Source organism: Sminthopsis crassicaudata, chromosome 3, assembly GCF_048593235.1.
Source record: "Sminthopsis crassicaudata isolate SCR6 chromosome 3, ASM4859323v1, whole genome shotgun sequence".
NCBI lineage: Eukaryota > Metazoa > Chordata > Mammalia > Dasyuromorphia > Dasyuridae > Sminthopsis > Sminthopsis crassicaudata.
This window is the reverse complement of record NC_133619.1, coordinates 522,808,733-522,828,445: the sequence shown is the minus strand read 5'-3', so window position 1 is coordinate 522,828,445 and position 19,713 is coordinate 522,808,733. Positions and strand designations below refer to the sequence as shown.

The window sequence follows — 19,713 nt, the reverse complement described above, 5'->3', positions numbered from 1 at the left end:
GGAACAAGAAATGTTATCCATTCCAGCAAAGGGAGAGAACATGAGCAAAAAATTGTAGGTTGGAGAGGGCAGGTAAAATTGAGAAATGGAAAAGAATCCATTGTGGCTAGAATATGACAAGGTAGGAACTCTACCTGTAATTCCATTAGAATAGGAACTAATGTAGGTTTGAGCCCATTCTGCAGCCTCGGGTCTTAAGAGAGCTGGCTAAAAATATAACTACTTGTTCTATATCTCAAAGAGATCATAAAAGAAGGAAAAGGACCCACATGTGCAAAAGTGTTTGTTGTAGCTCTTTTTTAGTAGCAAGGAACTGGAAATTGAGTAGATACCCATCAATTGGAGAATAAATGAATAGGTTATAGTATATGAAGGTAATGGAGTACTACTGTTCTATAAGAAATGATAAGCAGGCTGATTTCAGAAAAGCCTGGAAATACTTCATGAACTGATGCTGAGTGAAGTGAGCAAAACCAGGAGAATACTGTACACTGTAACAATAAGATTATGTGATTAATCATGATAGACTTAGCTCTTCGCAGCAAGGCGATGATTCAGGACAACTGTGATAGACTTGGGATGGAAAAATGCCATCCGCATACAGAGGGCAGAACTATGGAGTCCAAATGCAGATCAAAGCATACATACGTTTTCCTTTTTTGTTTGTTTGTTTTTGTTTGCTTATTCTTTCTCCTGGTTTTTTTCCCCATTTTGTTCTTGTTTTTCTTTCACAATATGATTAAATATGTTTTAAAATGATGGTACGTGTATAACTTACATCAAATTACTTACTGTCTTGGGAGGGGGAAAGAGAGAAAGGGGGAAAAGTTGGAACTCAAAGTCTTACAAAAATGAATGTTGAAAACTATCTATCTTTACATGTAATTAGAAAAATAAAATGCTATTGAGGAAAAAATGAGAAAGAGAGCTGGCTAGCTCTGAAATGTTAAGCAACTAGGATCACACAGCCAGTATGTGTGAGAAATAGGACTTGAATTCAGGTCTTTCTACGTCTGACTCTAAACCACACTCTTCTCTTACAACTAGAATATAAGATATATTGACCATGTTTGTAACCAATTAATGGTAAAAATGGGAAATCGCTTTGCCTTCCATTTTTTTGCAACTAACCCTAAATTACCTCATTCCTTTTCAGTACCACCCACTGTTCAGGCCAGGCAGAGCACAGTGAATGCAACAGCAAACCTTGGCCAGTCGGTCATCCTGATGTGTGAGGCAAAAGGTTATCCAGAACCAACGATGAGTTGGACAAAGTAAGAAAGTGTGTCGTCCTGTTGATTGGGATTATGGAAGACAAGTAGAGAAGACAATGTACAGAACCCACTCCCTGTGGGCATTTTAGCAGGAGGAAGGTAACACTGTAAAGATTAGGGCACTTCAGGATCTTCTGATGAATGTCAACATATCTTATGTCAAAATGGAGCCATCTCTATTTGAAATGAGGTCACATTCTAATGGAGAAGACAATAAATACATATACAGATTTATATAGTAGAAATATGAAGTGAATAAATAAATATATAAACATATATAAAAGGACTTAAATTCAAGGTAACTTAGTGGGGAGGGCATGAGCAATCATTCTCCAGAAAGGCTTCATGCAGAAGATAATGCCCTTTTCCTATATGCAATCAATGGATTCCTTAAATTTTCTTACGTAGACAAAAACTGAATCCTTTAATCTTAGGGATGGTGAAATCACTTTGACTATTACTGGGAAAAATATCAGGGGATCATAGGAAGATAAACAAGAATATAAGAAGAAATACAATCTTCTTTACTTAGAAGCACAGGTAGTCCTCCTGGCTTATGCTATATTGTATAAAGATAAATGGGAAATTTTTAACTAAATTAAATAAAATTCACTCTATGCTTTTGGGTCTTGTAGAGATGGAGAACAAATTGAAATCGAAGAAGATGATAAATATGGATTCAATGAAGATAGCTCTGAACTGACTATCAGGAGAGTGGACAAGAGTGATGAAGCCGAGTATGTCTGTATTGCTGAGAACAAAGCAGGAGAGCAAGATGCTTCCATCCAACTGAAAGTCTTTGGTAAGTGTCGACAGGATTTTATTTTCACTCTTCTGAGGGGCAAATAGATGCTATAGTGAATAAAGTGCTGGTTCTGGATTCAGAAAAATCTAAGTTCAAAGGCAGCCTTAGACACTCACTTCCTGTGTGATTGTGAGCAAGTCACTTAACCTTGTTTGCACTCTATATGGAGTGATTCCATGGGAAAGAATGAAAGAAACTCCTATATCTTTAAGAGCACTGGACTTTTAGGAGACTTTAGATCTACAGCTAACCTAGAATTAATCTAGACCTGCTTAGCCTAGAATAAGTCATGGAAACTGTCTGTACCTTACTTTTTTTCATCTATAAAGTGGGAGATTGTATTAGGCAATGTATGGGAAAGTGCTTTACAAATTGTAACTAGCAAAAGATCTAGTGCTATTATCATCTTGTATTCATAACTGTGAGACAACTTCATTAATGTAGGAACTGAATTTTGCCTTTCCCTGGGAGCAACAACAAATACATATATAAATTTCTACAGCATATATATATCCTTTCTTTACTCTTTGGGAAGAAAAGATATATTAAATAAAGGAGTAATAAATATTACATTAAAAGGGAATGTTTAAAGGAAAAAAAACCTTAAAAATTTTTATTTTCTTTTAATCCGTGTTAACTTTTACTAGTAAATGAGCTGCTTTATACATCCTGCACCACAGCACCATGTTTCTCAGTGAGTGAAGAAGAAAAACCAATGAATTTAAAAATCTTAGGCAAGTCTCAGTCAAGGATTTAACAATATGTGAAATCAAGCATCCCTGGCTGCTCTGACATATAACAAGACAGATAAATTTAGTTTAAAAACAACAACACGTTTTAATTTGAGCAGGGGAAACAATACAGCACTTCACAACTATATTGTTATTAGTTCATGCATGAAAATAAACCTTTTTAGGAACTTCCATTGTTCCTATGTAAATATTTACTATTAATAACAAATGAGACTTACAAAGCTGGATTTAGAAACATTTTTGATTCAACTATTATATGAACTTTAAATCAATCATTCAACAAGCATTTATTAAGCACCTTCTATGTACCAAATACTTCCCTAGGTGCTGATGGTATAAAGACAAAAATTAAATAATCCATCATATTAAGACTTGAAAAATTCATGATTCACAACAACCCTTCAAGAAAGTCAGTATAGTATTATTTATATGGCATTTAAATGGTGCAGTAGATAGAGCACTTTCTGGAATCAGAAAAACCTGAGTCCAAATCTGACCTGAGACACATACTATCTGCATGATCCTGGGCAAGTCACTCAGCCAATATATGACTTATTTTCCTCATAAAATTGGGATGGCAATGCTGCCTTTCTCTCAGGATTATTTTAAGAATAAAATGAGATAATATTTGCAAATCTTTAAAGACTATATGAATGTTAGCTCCTATTAAATATCATTATCCCAATCTTACAGATGAAGAAACAGAGGCACCAAGATATTAAGTGATAGCATATGAATATTTCAAAGAGATCTTCTTTTAGAGATAATATTTGTATTCAAAAGTAGTCCATCTTCACAAAAACATGATACATAGGAGTCAAACACACAATAACCACTGTCATTCAGATGACATTGATCTGTGGAACTTTTCCAAAATTTTTTTTGTGATCACAGACTATCATGTAGTAAGAAATAAAATCCTTATTGTAGAGATCACAAAGCTGATTTACCGAGAAGCTAAGTGACTTGCTTAGAACATCAAGCTGAGCAGAAATGTAACCTTTATTCCCTTACTCCTCATTCAGAATTTTATCTCCTATGCCATGTTGTTTTGGGCAATTGGCAGGACTGTATTCAGGCAGTCCCCAGCTGACAAAACAATCAGATGTTTGGAATCTGAATGCATTTCCCCATAGAAACAATGTTATACATGGCATTTGATTTCCCTGGCCAGCCCACAAGAGCTTATTTAACCCAAAAGGTAGCACAAGGCTGTATTGGTTCTCCAGAATATAACCACCACAGGTAATGATTCTGTTAGGTTCAGATGTCCAAGATGGAATGTCAAGGAGCCCGTGTTCTCTAATATCTGATCTGTCAGGGGGCTTGCTAAGTTCTCCTTGTTCACATCCTATTCTCTTCATTAGATCAAGGACTCCAATAGAGTTAAGGTTAGGGCCAAAGCCCAGTGATGAGGGCCTAGGAGGCAAAGGAGGAAAGAAGTGAGTGGATACTAAATGAAGAGGAATAACAGGTTAAAGGAATTTTGGGGCAGGTAATAAGTATCAATAGGGGTGGGAGGTGAGGAGGGGGCAGCAATGGATAGAGCACTGGTCCAGAATCAGGAGGATCTGATTTAAAATCCAGGGGGGGAAAAAACTCTGAAGACAAGAAAGAGACACATTATGAAATGCTTTAAAGATCGCATAAAGGATTTTGTATTTGATCCTGGAGGCAAACATAGGAAGCCAGTAGAGTGTACTGAAAAGGGGGATAATATGGTCAATTCTGTACTTTAAAGAAATTCACCTGATTGATGTGAAGCAAAGTAGCAAAGTTGAGTCTCTGCTGAAAAAACAAGGGAGCCAGACCTTCTGAGGATGAAGCAGCTGCTTACTCTCCAAGAATATGACAATGTGCATCTACAGGTGCCATCCCCTGAGACAGCATCCACTAAGTGTTCAGAGGCAGAAAAAAACAAGTTGTGGTGATTGGGGATTCCCTGCTGAGAGATAATGAGGCAGCTATTTGTCAACTCACTATTAACAGTGGAGGGGTCTGCCGTCTTCTGAGGGCAGATATCCAGGAAATGCTGGAAAATCTTCCAAGACTCATCAACCGGAATGACTGCTACTAACTTCTGGTGACTCTCAAGGGTGTAAATGATATCTCCAGAAGGAATTTAGAAAGTATTGTGAAGATTATAAAGTTTTGGATAAGAAACTGAAGCCCTTAAGACCACAGGTACTATTTTCTACCCGTGAAAGACAAGGGCTTTAAAAGAAAAGAGCTGCTTGGGAAAGTAAGTAGCTAGTTAGGGAAGGTGTCTGAAAATCAAATTTGAAATTCTACACCCAGCTTAAATGTTGCACTAATGGTCTCTTAGCTAGGATGGGAGGACCTCTACAAAACTCTCCTTAAAAATGTTTGGAATTTTGCAACTCTCATACTGAAAAGGAAAGGAAGCTGAAGAATGTTAGCAACCAATAATCACCAAGCTAGATGCCTCCAGAGATGTTAGGAAGAACAGTAGCAATAGAGGTCCTGAACACAGAAGATAGATTTCAAGAAAAGAGCCACCGAAAGCAAAAGTAACCAGTCAAGGCAATATATATTTCTCAAATGCTTTGCTAATAATAGCTAGCACTTATATAGAGCTTTTAGGTTTGCAAAATACTTAACAAATATTATTTTATCTGATCCTTACACTAACCCTGGGAGGTAGGTGCTGTGATTATCCCCATTTTATAGATGAGGAAACTGAGACAGGCAGAGGTAAAATGATAGATTGGATTTGAATTCAGGTCTTTTTGACCCAACGCCCAGTGATCAACCAACAATAAAAATTCAGGACCTTTGGGTAAGGATATGGATAAATAATAAAATATGTGTAACAAAGGATAACTAGAGGTATAATAGAGCACTGATCTTGGAATCAGGGAAACTCATCTTTGTGAGTTTAAATCTAGCCTCAGACACTTACTACCTGTGTGACCTTAACCCAATTTGCCTCAATTTTCTCACCTGTAAAATGAACTAGAAAAAGAAATGGCAAACAGCTCCAGTTTCTTTGCCAATAAAACCCAAAATGGGATAACAAAGAGTTGGATATATCTGAAATGATGAAACAACAAAAAATATGTAACAAAGAAAATCTACTTAAGATCCCACGCAGTAAGATTCAATTTGACTTAATAGATATCACTGAATCTCAGTGGAATGAAGCCATTATTTGCATATGGACCTAGAAGGGGACACCTTATTCAAAATACAATATAGTTGAAGAAGGGGAGTAGAGCAACACTGTTTATCAATTATATATATATATATATATATATATATATATATATATATATATATATATATATATATATATATATATATATATATATAAGAAAATTCAGATACCCAAGTGGGGAGCATGATGAAAGATGAGGTGAAAGAGGCAGAACTCACTATTGAAGTACATTATAAATCACATAGACCAAAAGGAGAAATAGTAAAGGTAATTGGGAAATAGGGCACAGGCCTAGAACAGAGATGTGATAATAACAGTAATAGACATCTCTGGATGTCTCTGGATATTTCTCTAAATTGAAATTTATCTCACTCACTGACAGAAGCAGAATGGTTAATAATCTTTTCACTTGGCTTAAAATAATTTCCTCCCTCAAAAGAGGGAGGAACCAAAGAGGGAAACGTCTACAAATGTTTCTTTTACTGGTGATATTATTTCTACTGTAATTCTCATCAGCAAAGAACTGGTTTCTGAAATAGAAATGGGAGGAATCCTGGGGTAAAATTACTTTTTCTCCTTAGAATTTGTAAGAGAAAAAGAGCAGAAAGCCAATCATAGTCTTCTCCACACCTAGATTTTAGAAGAGCAGATATTTGAAGGTTTAGAAATAGTCTAGGATCATAGGATCCCATGGACTAAAATCTTTTAGGGAAAGTCAACACAGAGATATAGAAAGGGCTTGTGAATTGATTCTGTATTCAAGAAGAGATGTATTTCTGATGAGCAAGTTGCTTAGATTGATATTATTTTAACAGGAATTTATCAATTAACTTAGCTTTTATTAAAGTGTATATATAGAAAATAGAAGCAAGGGTAAGTAGTGGAAAATGAATATAAAAGCATGATTAGAAAATACTAAAGAACCAACTAAAATCTACTTGAAATTAATAAGAACTTTGGCAGAGTTGCAGGATACAAAATAAACTCACATGAATCATCAGCATTTCTATATATTACCAATAAAGTCCAGCAGCAAGAGATAGAAAGAAAAATTCCACTTAAAATAACTGTAGACAATATAAAATACTTGGGAATCTACCTGCCAAAACAAACCCAGGAGTTGTAAGAACACAATTATAAAATGCTTTTCACACAAATAAAATCACATCTAAACAATTGGAAAAATATTACTTGTTCATTTGTAGGGTGAGCCAATGTAAGAAAAATAACAATCCTACCTAAATTAATCTATTTATTCAGCATGCCATACCTATCAAAAATTATTTGAGAGAGATCATGAAGAACAGAAGCTTACAGATATCAAATGAATCAATGAAAAATAAATGCAAAAGAAGGTGGTCTAGTTGTACCAGATTTCAAGAAGTATTATAAAGTAGTAATTACCATAAAAATCTGGTACTGGCTAAGATCTAGAATTTTGGGGCAGTGGAATAGATTATGTACAAACTAATTATAGTAAATGACTATTGTAATATAGTTTATGATAAACCCCCAAACCCAGGGATTTGAAACAAAAAATGCATTCTTTAACAAAAACTGCTGGGAGTACCGGAAAACAGAATGGCAAAAACTAGATATAGACCAACATCTCACACTATATAACAAGATAAAGTCGAAATGGGTACAATATTTACATTTAAAAAGTGATACCATAAGCAAATTAAGAGAGCATGAAATAGTTTCTACCTGTCATATTTATGAATAAAGGAAGACTTTAGTTCTGAAGAAGATATAGAGAAGATTAAAAACATAAAATAGATCATTTTGATTATATAAAATTTAAAAGTTTTTGCACAAATAAAATAAATGCAAGCAAAGTTATAAGGAAAGCAGACAACTAGAGAAACATTTTTGCAACAAATATCTCTGATAAAGGCCTCATTTCTAAAATATATAGAGAACTAAATCAAATTTATAAAAAGTATAAATAATTCTTCAATTAAAATATGGTCAAAGGATATGAACAGGCAGTTTTCAAAGAAATCAAAGCTATTTATAGTCATATAAAAATATTTTAAATCACTATTGATTAAAGAATGCAAATTGAAACAACTTTGAGGTACCATCTTCACATCTAGCAGATTGATTAGTGTGACAAAAAAGGAAAATGTTGGATGTTGGAGGGAATATGGGAAAACTGGGATATTAATGCACTATTGATGAAATTATGAACAGCACCAACCATTCTGGAGAGTAATTTTAAATTATGCACAATGAGCTAGAACACTGTGCATAGCAATACCACTGCTAGATTTATATCCTAAAGACATCCCCAAAAAGGAAAAGGATCTATTTATTCAAAAACATTTGTAGCAGCTTTTTTTGTGGTAGCTAAGAATTGGAAATTGAAGGGATGCCCATCAATTTGGGAATAGCCAAAGTGATCATGCTATATGATTGTAATGAAATAAGAAATAACAAGCATAATGATTTCAGAAAAAAACCTAGAAAAACTTACATGAACTGATGCATAGTGAAGTGAACAGAACCAGAATACTGCTCACCATAACAGCAATATTATTTGATAAAGAAATGTGAATGACTTAGCTATTCTCAACAAAACCGTGATCCAAAGACAATTCCAAAAGACTATTGGTGAACATACTATTCACCTCCAGAGAAAAAACTGGTATTGTTTGAATACAAACTAAAGTATTCTATTTTTCACTTTCTTTACATTTTTTTCCTTTTGTTCTAATCTTCTTGTACAATATGACTAATATGGAAATGTTTTACATAATTGTGCACATGTAACATATATCTGACTGCTTAGGGATGAGGCAACGAAGGGAGGAAGAGATAAAATATTGAACTCAAAACTTTAAATAAAAATGTTAAAGAATTGGCAGTGGGGAGAAGAGTAACATCAGAATGTACGAAAGCTAGGGAAAGAAGCTAAAGACAATAAAACAGTTTGGATGGTTTTTATAGTTTTTTTTTTTTTTTACATATTGAGGAACAAATATAAGAGGATAAAAAAATGAATAGGACCTTTGCTTGAAGTAAATGATGATGATATTAGATGATAAAAAGGAAAAGGAGCTACTCAGGTCCCTCATTTTTAATGAGTACAGCACCTGGATAACTATATGCTTTTCTCCTCATCTGTTTTTCTTTATACTTGTTGACATTCCTTCTAAATCCCTCACCTTCCAGTGAGGGTTTCTTTAAATCCTGCTCCTTCATGCAAATTCAGTCATACCCTAGGATGTTCAGACATTCTAGATTTCATTATATCCTCCTCTTAAACACAATCTTTGCTCTCACTGGAACCTGTAATTCTCTTCACCTGTCAATACTTTCTCAGGTCATTATCCTTTCTCTGTTCTCCCTTCCTTTTCATTCATGATTTATAATTAGGGACTAAGAAAGAAGTTTTTAAATGGAATGTCTAAGGATTCAGATTTGATTCCATTCTAAGATTTTTATTAATGATGTAAAGATATACATGTCATGCTTATCAAGTTTGCAACTAACATGAAGCTACAAAGATTTGTTAATATGCTGAAAGTCATCACATAAAAGTGTGGTATAATATGCTGAAAGATACATCACACAGGGAAAGAAGAAGGGAAGAGAATTAAGATTTATTTATCATCTACCACTGTGCTAAGCCCTTTTATAAGTATTATCTCCCTTGATGAAGCAGAAATAATATTTTATTTCATGCCATAGAATTTATGTTCAAATCCCAACTTCACTACTTGCTAGCTGCCTGATATAAAAAAGTAATTTGCCCTGTCTAAACCTCTTCAATTTCCCCATCTACAAAACAAAAGAGAATAGATGATCTCTAATGTTTCATCAAGCCCTAAGTCTATGATCCAAGAATGTTGGAATGGATCTAACAAATACAATTTGTTAGGGACAAATGCAAAATCTTGCTCTGAGTTTCAAAAACTCCACTTCACAAGTTCAAAGTATGGGAGGAATAACCAAATCAAAAGTCTAGGGATTTTAGTGGACTCACATTTCAATATAAGTTAACATGAGTATGATGTGAAAGTCAAAAGGGTCAAGGCAATCTTAATCTACAATAAAAGAAGATAATGTTCAGGACCAGATAGTCATTAGTTTTATTGCTCTATGTCCACGGGAGTCAGGAAGTTGTGTTCAGTTCTAGGCAACACCTTTTAGGAAGGACATCAGTAAGCTAGACAGGGATGAAAGGAGGTCAAGCAAAAAAAATGGAAGAGCCTTGACACCATGACTTGAAGGAATACCCTAGAGGGAAGAAGCTCTTCCAAGGACATGAGCTACCTTCATGTGGATCTTTTGGAGAAAAAATATCATGTGAAAGAATGATGATACCAATTCTACTTTCCTCCAGAAGACAGAATCAGGAAAAATAGGTGGACAATGGAGAGAGATAGATTTAAGCTTCACATAAATGAAAAATTTATGAGATGATTCAGGAAGTCCTATGTTCCATTTAACTGGAGATCTTGAATTAAAGAATGGACAACAATTTTTCAGGCATATTGTGTAGGGGAGATTCTCGTTCAGATATTGGTTGGGCTAGCTAGTCTCCAAGATCCTTTCTATCCCTGATATTCTGTGATTCTTTCTCTTGTTATTTTTAGCTGTCAATGAATCTAGCAGACAGAGGGAAGGATGGTAGCAAGACAAGCTTAAAGCTCTCCCTCCTTTTCCCTGCCATCAAATTCTTAATTCTTTCTCTGTCTCAAGTACCAGTATTTGGAGAACAGCCTAGATTAGAGTTCCCTATCACTTATAAATTTTATTCCAATGAGGAATCATCCAGCACCTGATTAAAGTGTTTCAGTTGCAGTATCTTCCCTTTTTTCCTAGGACACCCCATGAAATTTTTGAAGTTCCTCATTATATTGACCCTTAATATGAGTCCCTTGTAACTTCCTTGTTTTGATCCTGGTTCTCTTCTCAGAGCCAAAACAGAACATCCAGACCTTCTTCTATTGGAATACCATAGTAATGTCATCCTCCAGGGTAACCTCCCAAGGTCCTTCAGACCATCATCACATGACATGACATAAGATCTCCTCATCATTCTGGTTACTCTTTGCTAGGCAAATTCCAGACTGTAAATGGCTATACTACATGTAGGAACCAAAAATGAACATCATAGTCTAGACAAAGTCTAATCAAGCAAGACTGCTTCGATCATTCTTCCTCATTATGAACACTGTTCTTCTATTAATCTAGCCTCAGACTGAATTCTCTTTTTCAATTCAATTTTCAATTACTCATATACTTGACTTTTATTGAGCTTTCATTCCATCAGTCTCCTTTTTATGAACACTGATGTCTAAGTCATCCTGTACTTTTACAATTGTTATTTAAACTCAAATATCGGACTTTACACTTTCCCTTATAAATTTGAACCATCATTGTAGACTACTAATCTTTTTTTGAATCCTAAATCTTCATCTATCATATTTAGAATTCTTCCAATTTCACAGAATATACCTACTACATCTTTCTCCAAGTTAATAATAAAAATGTTGAACCTTATCAAACAATACCTAAGACTCTCTAGGTATGATCATTTAGCAAGCTCAGAATTTAATTAAATATTCTAACATTAGCTCATATCTCTCCATCTTGCCCACAGAAATATCATAAAATATTTTGTTGAATACCTTGCCAAAATCACATATGCTATGTCTAATTATCCTTCTCAACTAGTCTCAAAACCGTATTTAAAAAAGAAAGCTTGTTCGGTCTATCATAACTTCTTAATGAACCACTATTGCCTTTTGATGATAGCCATTCCCCCTCTAAGTGCTCACGAAGATGAATCACTCATCTTAGCATCTCTATGGTGAGAGACCCTTCAGCTTAAACTCTCATGATCAAAACATTATCTCTGGACACAGAGAATCTCAGTTAAAATCTCAGTTCTGCAACTTGTTACCCATGTGACCTTAGGCAAATCACATAATTTGCTTGGGCCTTTGTTTTTTCAGCTGGAAGATAAGAGGTTTGTACTAGATGGCCTCTAAGGTCCCTTCCAACTCAGGATCTATATTATTGTTTTAGTGTGTATTACTTTTGACATCAAATAACAAAGACTTTTTGAAGAATCAAAACATTTTAATTTTTAATACCAATTTTCCCAAACCTAAGAATCCTGAAGGGTATGTTGATTTGCTAACAATAACCTTTTTATTGGGAAAATTAGATAATCTCCTTCTAAGATATTACACAACCACTTTTGATTTTCTCCTTTACTTAGTGAGCCAACATATCTTGAGATCATCTTGGTTTATCATTCTTTCATTTTTTAAAAAACTTGAGGGTTTTTTTTTTTGTTTTGTATTGTTTTGTTTTGTTTTGTTTTTTTTTTTTTTGTAAATGTATTGTGCTTTGTCCACGAGTGTCTTTGTAATGCTCCAGGAATCACTTTTTTAGCTGATTTACATAACACATAGCTGTTGTCCTTCATTCTCAAAGAAAACTGCAATGACATCATCACATCAAGGTCAATATACAGTATTTCTAAGCATAGCTGGTCAAACCAATACAAGCCTAGAAGACTCCATCACAGAAAAGGGCTCAAATATTCCATACAAAGATTTGGAGTGGAGATGGTTCTGAATTTGTGCATCTCACATTTCTTTTGAACTTCTGCAATTCTGTTTTGCTCATAGAACACAGTGCCTTATTTGATACAAGTTATACTGGGGGGTTCGTTGCCATTGTCTCCTATTTTTCACAATCAATTCCAAATTTCTTTAGAGAGTGCTTGAGAATATTCTTGTATTGCTTCTTCTGACTATGTGACCATTTGCCTTGTGTTGGTTTCCTGCATTGAGATAACTAGAAGTAAACCCACCCTGGGGACTTATCATCTTATTTGCATTTCTCTTCTATTTGGGATGTGTACTCCATGCTACAATTGCAGATGTTTGTTTCATCATCAGAGCCTTGATTATTAACACTTTTGCCTTCCTGTCTCTTCAGACTTCCTGATTTTACCCAATTATCCTTAATATAGACATTGGTACAAAAAATTAGAGTCAAAAATATCACTAATAAATAAATGCCTATTGGTTCTTTTACAAGCACTCTGCTGAAAAATACCAAGGATCAACTGTATCTTTGCATTCTACAATTTTACACCTGCTCCATAATTGATTTAGGTAAAAAATGGGGATCACATAATTGTTACCAGTCCTTTTCTTATAGTCACATAGGTTCTGTAACTCAGTCATCTTTAATATTTTATTCTTCCCCATACAAAATGTCCTATCACATATGATTCTACATCATTCCCATAGCCCTCTTCTTTCAATTCATGTCTTTCTAGTTCAAATTTTCATTTCCTCATGCGTGACTGATTGCAGTAACAATATATTTTCTCTGCTAAAGTGATATTCCTAAAGCACAGGGTCAGACTAGTCCATCCCCCTGCACAAAAAGCTTCAGTTCCTTCCTATTCCCTTCAAGATTTGGCATTTCAGTCCCAATCCAGAGCCAGATTGCCCTTTCATTCTTATTTTATATTATTGCTCTTCATTCCTGCTATGCTTTAGATTAAATAGTTTCCTTGCTGTCCCCCAGACATGCTATTATCCCTTCTTTCCTTGTCTTTCTTTGTGAGACTGTCCCCATGCTTGGAATGTAGGCATCCTCCATCTCTATCAGAGTTGGGAAGATCAAGAGAAGTAATAAGTGTAGAGCACTTTGCAAGTCTTAAATCCATAGCGTCATCATTATTATTATTTGCCTACAGTTATCAGCTTTGCAGTCTGCCAATAATTGTATCCCTTGTGCTTTCTATTGCATTCCTATTGAACCCAAATAATATTTCTATAGCAATAAAGGGTTGGATTGGTAATTAATTACATCTGGGCTTTTGAAAAAAATTAGTTTTTGTCTTTGTATTTCCATTTCTGGAAGACAATACACTTTTAAAAATACTTGATGATTGTATTTCCACATTGCAGCAACATACAGATTGTGTACTTCCAAGCGATCCAGCAAATTAGATTATTTTGTTGGGTACGATTTTATGCCAATACAGCTTTTCTTTTTCCCTTTGTAGAGCTCCTGACTACTTTTTGGAATTCCAAAGTTCTGCAAAACAACGTTTGAGAAATGTTACATTTACTCATCCATTCTAGAGTTTTTTGGGGTGTTGTTGTTGTTGTTGTTGTTTTTTCTGAATATTCAGATGCCCCCTAGGTGTTACTTTGAAGACTACTTTCTTTCACTTTTGACAATTAGGCCATGTGTCTGTCTCCAGTTCCAAAAGCACTTCACCCCTACTCTACATGCTTCATAAACAAGTTATTTCAGTACCCGAAAATGTACTTCATTTAGGCCAGATGGGTTGTGCTCATTTAGGACAGGTGCTCTCTTACCATCAACTCAATTACCTTGAATTTCACTATTTCCTTAACTTTTTTATTTTATCTTTCTTTATATGAAGATAATTTTCTAGATAGAGAAAAGAAAAACAAATCAGGAATTCATTTCTGCTTTTTTGTGTCAATTTTTTACCATTATCCTATTCATCCCAAGCAGCAAGTCAATCCCTTCTTGCCCATAATCTAACCTTTACCAAAAAAAACCCTTTATATCCTTTGTATTTTTCACAACATTGATGCTTTTTTAGGAATATAGCAGTCTTTTGTATTTGTCTCTATGATTTGCTCTCCTTTCCATCTTTAACATTTATCCTTTTAAAAAAATCCAAGTCTAGTGCAGAGTTCTTCTTATGGTCATCTCTTTAAATATCTTCTTGCTTTGATCCATATAGAAATCATTTGCAACTATATTTTCAAAATTTTGTTTATGAAAGGTTTTCTTCAGTAGACGTCCCTTTTTAGGTCAAACTATTACACATATCTTTTCCTTAACTTTTATGAAATCTATCTTCTTAATATCTCGGATACATGTTACACTATTCCTGCCATTCCCTTTTTATCTTATTGCAAATTCTAAAATGCCATGGTCATTTCTTCTCTATGTTTCTCATTGTTTCTGTTTTGAAAACCAAAGCATTTTGGTTCAAATCAGATTCACAATAGATAGTGTCATATAATTCTATATTTCATATAGAATTAGGGAAGAAGAGAAAGACAGCAGTCTTAAATACCATTTAGGTGGCCTCCTTTTTTCAAATGAGGAAACTGACTTCAAAATAATTAAAGTAACTTTTTCTAAGGCAACAAAACTAATTAGTCTCAAAGGTAAGGACTAAGGCTAGTCCTATAGCTCTCAGTTCCATATTCTTTTGGTGCCAGAAACCTCTGTCTCTGATTATCTCTAGATTATCTCCAGACACCAAAACAACAGGTTCGCAAAGAAAAAAATTATCAAACTAGGTGTTTGGCATTCTAGATACTTAAATAACTGAGTGGCTGACTGGATTTTAACCTTGACAACTACTGATCTTGTTCTCGATAGGCATAGAAAAATATTACCCTCTGTGTGACAATACTTAACATTGATCTTTCTAGGGTTTGAAGATCAGTGATAAAATATCTCTAAGAAGCTACCACCTTCTAGGAATGACTCTTTCATAGAATTGTAGATATAGAACTGGATAAAACCTTAGAAGAAATTGAAACTGAGAGAGCCTAAGGTCTCTTGTCTCAGATCACATAGGTAGTTAGCAACAGAACCAATATTTAAACCCAAGTTTCTATAAATCCAAGATAGTACCAACCATGAATTTGTCATGATTAAAAGCATAATCTTGACAAACTAAGACCTCATTAATTTGGAATTTGTGATCATTTGTCACAATGGATGGACAACTATATTTTTACTACTTAACTAAAACATGATTTTCTAAGCAAAGTTTTGTCAATATAACCCTAGGGACATATTTAAACTGCTTTTGGAAATAAACCTTTATGGACTTTACAAGTACCATTTTATTACAATTAAAAAGATCTCACAGAAAATATATTTTAGCAGGATATTTTAACTTAGTTTGAAATATTATATGGACCTGAAAGTAATTAAATTTGAAAAGTCATTGTTGAAAAATAATTTAATAAGCCATATCTATAGCACTCTTAAGATTTGAAAAGTACTTTATAAACATTACCTCATTTGAGATTAATTAACCCTGTCAGATAGTCAAAAGTACAGAGTATCCCCATTTTTCATATGAGAAAATTGAGATTGAGCAGTTGTGTGGCTTTTTTATGATCCACAGCTGGTGAGTGCAGTAAGCCCTAGCTTCTTAAACTATATGGTTTTCAACCCTACATGGGTTCTCATAACAGTTTTGGGGGGGTCACAAAATTATGATATATTATCAGTAAATGTTTTATTTATTTACCCATTTCATATATCTATATACTCAGAGTCATGCAAAAATTCCTCAGGCTTAAAGGGGTTGCAAAGGCAAAAAGTTTAAGAAGTCCTGCTATAACCAGTATTCAGACCTAGTTCTCTCCTGATTTCAACTCTCATCTTCATTTCACTACTCCAATTTGGAACTCAAAATTTTCATTAATCCCCTTCCCTCTCCAATGAGTGAAACTAGCGAGGTTTTCCAGTATTATCACGTTCTTATGGGAAAGGTTCAGTGCTTTCAGGGTATGATTGTTTTAAATTGAGAAAATTCAATTTTCTCTAATGTTTAATTTGGCTCTTAAATGTTTGTATTCATGTGCATACACCTGAAACATTTAGGAAATGAACTCATCTTCCCCACTAAATCAGCTCTGCTTTCTAACTCTCCTATTTTCATTAATGTTGGAAACATTCTCCCAGTCATATAGATTTAAAACATCAAAATCATCTTTTATGAGTTTCTTATTTTCCAAATTCTGCCATTTCTTCTTTTGTGGTCTGTCATATTTTTCTATCATTTTTATTCCATCTGACACAACCCTAGTTCTGTCTTACTACCTCATACCTCAATTTTTGCAATGATATTTCAAACATTCTGCTGACTTCCTTACTCATTCCAATCACAAATTAATCTTCCTTAAATAATGTCTTTATTATGTTATTCTCTTCCTTATAAGCCATCCATGACTCCCTAATTATTATGAGACAAAGTCCAAAAGTCTTAGCTTGGAATTCAAGGCCCCGTCCCTAACTTGGCTCTATCTATCTTTCCAATGGTATTTCATATTATTTTCCTATATGAACCCTTCACAGTAGACAAACTTAACATCCTTAACAAACCCCCCAATTGTCTTATTATTTTTTCTTTGTTTATACTTTTATTTCCACATGAAATATTCTCCTACTGAGGTATTATCAATTTCTCAAATGTCACTTCCATGATATCTTCTCAGTAGAAAGTGGTCTTTCATTTGTGAGCTACCACAATAGTTTTATATCCAACTTATGTGACACTTACCAACTATTGTCTTATATAGCTATAATATATGTAATGTGTGATAATATATATTATTTATGCACACACTGTCTCATTTACTAGATTGTAAGCTCATTAAAGGTAGAGAACATGTCTCAACATTTTTGTGTGTTTATTGCCGCAAAGATGAAAAAATTCAGATTAACTTACATAAATATTTGTTCTTTACAGCAAAACCCAAAATTAATTATGTGGAGAATAAAACTGCCATGGAGTTGGAGGAGCAGATAACTCTTACCTGTGAAGCCTCGGGAGACCCTATCCCCTCTATCACCTGGAGAACTTCCACAAGAAACATCAGCAATGAAGAAAAGGTATAATGTCTCCCAGGCTGTCAGAGCCTTGGAACCTAGACTTGAAACAGTTCCAGTTGGCCACAGTGCCTGGGCCTCTCTGGTGAGCCAAAAGACATGATTTTGTCATCAGGACACACAGAGAGTAGCCCCAGTGCCTTTCTGTCCACACTGTCAGTATGTCATCTCCTTAAAGTCCAGTCACAACAGAGTGGGGCAAAATCTTGCCTGTATAATCAAATAGGTAGGCAGCTACTGGATAGAGAGTGAAAGACTGTGGGAGAAGGAGAAGATTTGGGGGAAAGAGGCTGGGGAATTTCAACTTCAGGGGTTATAAAGCTGTGATGGAGGAGGAAAAGCCAAGAACCCTGACATACTAAATAACAGCATCAGGCTACTTCTCTCCATCATCACAGGGACCAAAATGAACCTGTTAATTCTATTCCTTATATATTGTATGCTCATGCTCTCTCTGTAATGAATGCACAAAACTTTGGTTGCCTACATGTCTGCCTGTATTGTTGGTCACATATCAATATCATTTTGTTCTAAAGGCAAAAATAATTAGCAGTTTCAAAATAGTATTTTTCCCACATAATTTGTTACACAGTGTTCTTTACTATATTCATAGAGGTTTGGGGAACATTTAAACACCCTTTACAACTCAATGGAAAAAATAGTTGAAAACAGTTGGCAAAATTTACCTCTAGGGCATATAAACTTGTATGCCTCTGAAAAGTTACTTTTTGTTATCAGTAATCTGCATCCTTCCCCCCAAAAAATAAAGTAATCTCATTTACATCTGACTCTTATTGGTTTTAAAGATGCCAATTGTAGAAATATAATTTTAAAGCAAAATGTTATTGCTTTTTTGCCATTTAACCAGTTTCATCTCCCACATCCTTTTGGGAATCCATTTTTCTTAGCCAGCAGATAGATTGTACAATGGTGAGAGTTCTGGTCTTGGAATCAGCCAGACTTAAGTTCCAATATTATCTCAGATACTTCTTAGTTGAGTGACTTTAGGCAAACCATTTAAATTCTCTCAGTCTCCTCATCTGTAAAATAGGAGTAATAATAGCACATTCCTCCCAAAATTTGGGGGAATCAAATGAGCTAATATGGAAAGAACTTTGCAAATTTTAAAGCACTACATCAATACTAGCTATCTTGTTATTATTATTATCACTCAGAACATTATCATCTATTCATGAGTAATTATCTTAGCTATATAAAACATTGGCAATGGATTCCCTAGAGACTAGAAAACCACAAATCCTAGAATTTCACTAATATTTCTCTTTAAAAGCTGTAGGCTAGGATCAAGTTAACAAAAAGGAATCATGCAGTCATAATATCAGGAATTTCCATTTGACATTTATACTTTTGAAGAAATCTCCTTCTTCACAACAGATAGCCAAAGAGAAAACCCATTGTTCCAAAGAGTCCTTTCCACTTAGATGCTTATCTGAAAAACTGCTAAGTATTTTTGGACTTTCACATGTGCTGTTTGGTATCATAGAAAGAAAGAATATTAAGGAAATTTGGTGTTTATTTTGAGAAATTCCTCCATTCAAATTGGAGTTTTTAAATCTCCAGTTCAGATTTCACTTCTAAGCATGTTTGTTATATGGATTGAGTGTCTGTTTTAGGGCTTAACCTACTGCTTAGTAAATAGATATGTCCAAAATAACTGAAGAAATGTATGTCTTTGATCTAGGTCATCACCCACAGTAGGATACCAAAATGTGTCTTTGTCCCAGGTGAAAAACCATAGACTAATTAATTTCTAAAGTCTCAAGGTCTTAGGTCAGAGTTATATTAATAGGCCAAGACAGACCAGAAAAACCATTAGGATTTGTGTCCATGCTGCCTGAATTAATGAGCTGACAGTCCTGAATTAAAAATGTAAATCTGTTTTTTGTAGAATGGAGACAAGAAACCAAGTTCCTAATTTAAAACTATGGGCATGGTGGGTAAACAATAGATATGAATATATAGGTATATACATATATGTGCCTTGAGCATAGTATGAAATCATTTTTGATGTGACTC

General features: G+C 34.4%; 1 protein-coding gene across 15 annotated transcripts in view; it reads left to right on the top strand.

The window, feature by feature from the left end:
* The window catches only part of NCAM1 (neural cell adhesion molecule 1), a 438,871-nt gene that overhangs the window by 360,776 nt on the left and 58,382 nt on the right, over positions 1-19,713 (top strand). For all 15 annotated transcript variants that reach the window (XM_074304234.1, XM_074304233.1, XM_074304239.1 and 12 more), the window contains exons 6-8: positions 1,157-1,274; positions 1,910-2,076; positions 17,537-17,679. In XM_074304234.1, coding sequence (XP_074160335.1) covers positions 1,157-1,274; positions 1,910-2,076; positions 17,537-17,679 — 428 coding nt within the window. The remainder of the gene's footprint in view (positions 1-1,156; positions 1,275-1,909; positions 2,077-17,536; positions 17,680-19,713) is intronic.